Here is a 3,406-nt window from a genome sequence, read left to right on the forward strand (position 1 = left end):
CAGATGTTTTAAAATGAAACGAACCAGTGTAGATAAAAGGGCTTTGTAGATCCTAAAGAGAGGTCAGAGAAAAAGAGGAGAATGAGAGGTAATTAGCGCATTGTTCAGTGTTGTTTGTTTTGGTTTTACTCTCGTCCGGCGAGGCTTGGATAAGCAATGATACAATGTGAGTGACGAACTTGGAAAATAAGAGTTCTGCTGAAAAAGACTGGGAGCAAAGCAGAGGTCGCTGATCCTGTGGTTTCTAAGTGTGTAGCAATCTTCGTCCTCGCCGAGCTAAGATCAGTTGGGGTGGGAGTGGAAGTGGGGTCAAGGTCCCCTTCTTCACTCTCCCGACACGCACTAAGGGTCCCTGGGTCCGGGGCCCAAATCTCCACCGAGCAGAGACTTCCCCTTCCCCGCCCCCACCAGCAGATCCTCCGTGCGCAGAAAAGCGGTCCCCACCCCTTCCACGCCCCCGCCCCACCTCTCCTCCCCACCCCACCCCCCTTTCCAACGCCCTCTCTCTCCCCTCTCTCTCTCTCTCTTTTTTTTTTTTGCCCGGGGTGGTTTGTTCGGAGCAGTACAGATAAATAGTCCTGTCAAAAGGCGCAGCTCGCGGTCGTGCAGACGCAGCCTGGGCCCAGCGCTGAGTTTTGGGCCCACGCTCTCTGGAGTTAGCGGCAGAGCTCACTCCCGCGGCTCGGTGCTGCGGAACCCTGGTCTCCAGTCCTCCTGAGACCTGGGTTCGGCCCCCGCCTACGCTAAGAGCGGAAGGCAGAGGCTGGGAGACTGGCTTGGGGGGAGGAAGGAGCTTGGGAGTTGGCGTGGGGGACGCAGCGATGTCCACGGGTTCGGTGAGCGACCCGGAGGACATGGAGCTGCGGGGGCTGCAGCGGGGGTACCAGGTCCCCGCCTCCAAGAGGCCGCCCCTGCGCGGCGCAGAGCGCAGCTACATCTCACCCAGTGACAACTCCTCGGCGGAGGAGGAAGACCCCGACGGCGAGGAGGAGCCGTGCGCTCTGGACGCGGCGGGCAGCGCTGGAGGCTGTAAGAGAAAACGGCCCCGCGTAGGTGGGGGCGGCAGCGGCAAGAAGCCCCTCCCGCCCAAGGGCTCCGCGGCCGAGTGCAAGCAGTCGCAGAGGAACGCGGCCAACGCCCGAGAGCGCGCCCGAATGCGCGTGCTGAGCAAAGCCTTCTCAAGGCTCAAGACCAGCCTGCCCTGGGTGCCTCCCGACACCAAGCTTTCTAAACTGGACACGCTCCGACTGGCTTCCAGCTACATCGCCCACCTGCGGCAGCTACTGCAGGAGGACCGCTACGAGAACGGCTACGTTCACCCGGTGAACCTGGTAGGGGCGCCGGGCCCCAGGCCGGGGCGCGGGCCGGGAGATGCCTGGGGCGCTCCTGGGAACCCGGCGGAGCCAGCCCGCTGGGAAGAACCCGAGAAAGGGGTTCTGGTGCGGGTGGTGAGGACGCCAGTGTAGTTTCCCCCAAATCACGGGAGGGGCCAGCCTTGCTTCTGGAGAAGAACTACCCACCCTCTACTTTCATCATTCTGATCCTTATACGTGGGGCTCTGTCCAGTGACACCTATTGGTTAATATTCCACTTACGGGGTGAATCTGGGTTCCATTGTAGAATAAAGGGCAAATCTCCCTCGTGCAACTTTTTTCCAGCTAAGAGTCTGAAAGATTTGGTTGAACAAGCCTTACTTTCTGAAAGGGGGGAAAGACGAGCTCTATTTTAAAAGGCTTTGGATTTTTTTGCAGAATAGCAGAGGTTTCCCCAAAAGGGATCAGTCCGGAAAGTCCCTCTCTGACCTGCCAATTCTTCCGGCTTGAGAGCAGAGGGCTGACGGTGTGCGTGTGTGTGTGTGTGTGTGTGTGTGTGTGTGTGTGCGCGCGCGTGTGCGTGTGTGTGTGTGTGTGTGTGTGTGTGTGTGTGTGTTGGGGCGGAAGGAATTGTATGACAATTCTCCAAGTTTCACGGAATGATGGTAAGGGCACAGTACAGGAGGAAACATGGATGCCCTCCCCCCCATATCACGCAACCAAAACGCAGTAAAACGTAAAACCTAGGTCAGAGAGTAGAAAGGCAAACGTCCAGAACACTATAAAGTCGCTGTTCAAAATCGGGACCGTGACAGGGTCCGCTTAGTCGAGCGGTTTCGGTTTGAGATAGTCGTTTCTCCTCTTACATCAGACGCTCTTCTTGATTTTACAGACGTGGCCATTTGTTGTCTCCGGACGACCCGACTCTGACACCAAAGAAGTTTCCGCCGCCAGCCGACTCTGTGGGACCACGGCTTAGGTCAGACTTGAACTGAACTTACTTATTGGGATTACCGGTTAAACCCGTGCTTGGGGGTCACGGAGAGAAGGGAGACTGCGTGCGAACCCCCAGAATGCGAAGGAAGTTCCACTGGGTTCTCCTAGACACCCCTCCACCCCGAAATCGAACAGGACAGCGGGCGTGGCTGTCGCAGCTGGGCACGCAGGGACCCCGGCTGCCGCGAATCTGGGCAGGGACACTCCACTTCTCCAGAAGGAGCCTGCGGGCTAGTGAGCGCGGACCGGTATCCCACCTCGGACTATAGCGGAGCAGACTAACCCCCACGCTGCCTTCGGAGCCCCGGGCCAAACCGCCCTGGGGGAGCTTCCCGGCTGAACCAGAGACGAATGCAGGACTGGAGATGGCACAGTTCTGCGTAGCGCGCGCCTTTACGGTTAGGCACCGTTAGGACTCTCTCTCCCCGTGACAATCGGCTGCAAAGACACAAGTCTTCCTGGGAACTCACATCGGGCAGGCTTTTAAGTTGCGAAGAGAGGAGAGTGATACCTGGATAGGGTCGGTATCCCACCGGGCAGCGCCCCCCAGGCGGACAGTGGGGAGGGAGCCCTGGCAGCGCCGGAAGCGGTGGTGGCGCGCAGTCCAAAAACACCTGAACCGGGTTTGCCCTAAGCGCTCACCTCCGTACGGCGTCTCTGTTGCGGGAAGACCCCTCACGGCTGCAGACTCCCACCCCTTCCTGACCAGGCTTCGGTCTCCCCCAGCCCCTCCTAGGTGTGATCCACCTTCCGCGCCACCTTCCCAGGCTAGGGTCTCCTTCCTCCACTCCCTCCTCCCACACCTCCTTGCAGAGTCCCCTCCAACTCGTGACTGTCCCCACCTGCCCTCAACTCCCACCCCCGGCACCCCCGCACCCCCGGGACGGGTCGCTCTTCCTGCACACTGTCTCCCTCACCCGCGTTCTTCCTCGCTCTGTGCCGCTGAGCCTAGTTCGGTACCTAGTGACCCTGCCGAGGGGGAACAAACCGCTGCTGAAGGCTGCACTACCACAGTTAATTAGCAAATGTAAATAAACTTATTTTTTTATGAATAATAAAACGCATTGTGAAAAGCGCGTGCCCTGGGGCGTCAGAAT

General features: G+C 58.8%; 1 protein-coding gene across 1 annotated transcript; it reads left to right on the forward strand.

Moving 5' to 3' along the window:
• Window positions 1–548: 548 nt before the first annotated feature.
• Window positions 549–3,183, forward strand: MSC (musculin). The gene is made up of 2 exons (XM_037140387.2): window positions 549–1,331; window positions 2,206–3,183. The coding sequence occupies exons 1-2, from the start codon at window positions 822–824 to the stop codon at window positions 2,290–2,292; spliced, it is 597 nt and encodes a 198-aa protein (XP_036996282.2). The 5' UTR covers window positions 549–821; the 3' UTR covers window positions 2,293–3,183.
• Window positions 3,184–3,406: the final 223 nt, after the last annotated feature.

This window comes from Artibeus jamaicensis, unplaced genomic scaffold (genome assembly GCF_021234435.1).
Source record: "Artibeus jamaicensis isolate MK-2021 breed Jamaican fruit bat unplaced genomic scaffold, CSHL_Jam_final scaffold_916, whole genome shotgun sequence".
NCBI lineage: Eukaryota > Metazoa > Chordata > Mammalia > Chiroptera > Phyllostomidae > Artibeus > Artibeus jamaicensis.

What these genes read in the sequence shown, in the direction of transcription:
- MSC (XM_037140387.2), top strand. Translation starts at nt 822, where the DNA reads ATGTCCACGGGTTCGGTGAGCGACCCGGAGGACATGGAGCTGCGGGGG. An exon ending in ACGTTCACCCGGTGAACCTG is followed by an intron (nt 1,332 to 2,205) that starts GTAGGGGCGCCG and finishes TTGATTTTACAG; the next exon opens with ACGTGGCCATTTGTTGTCTC.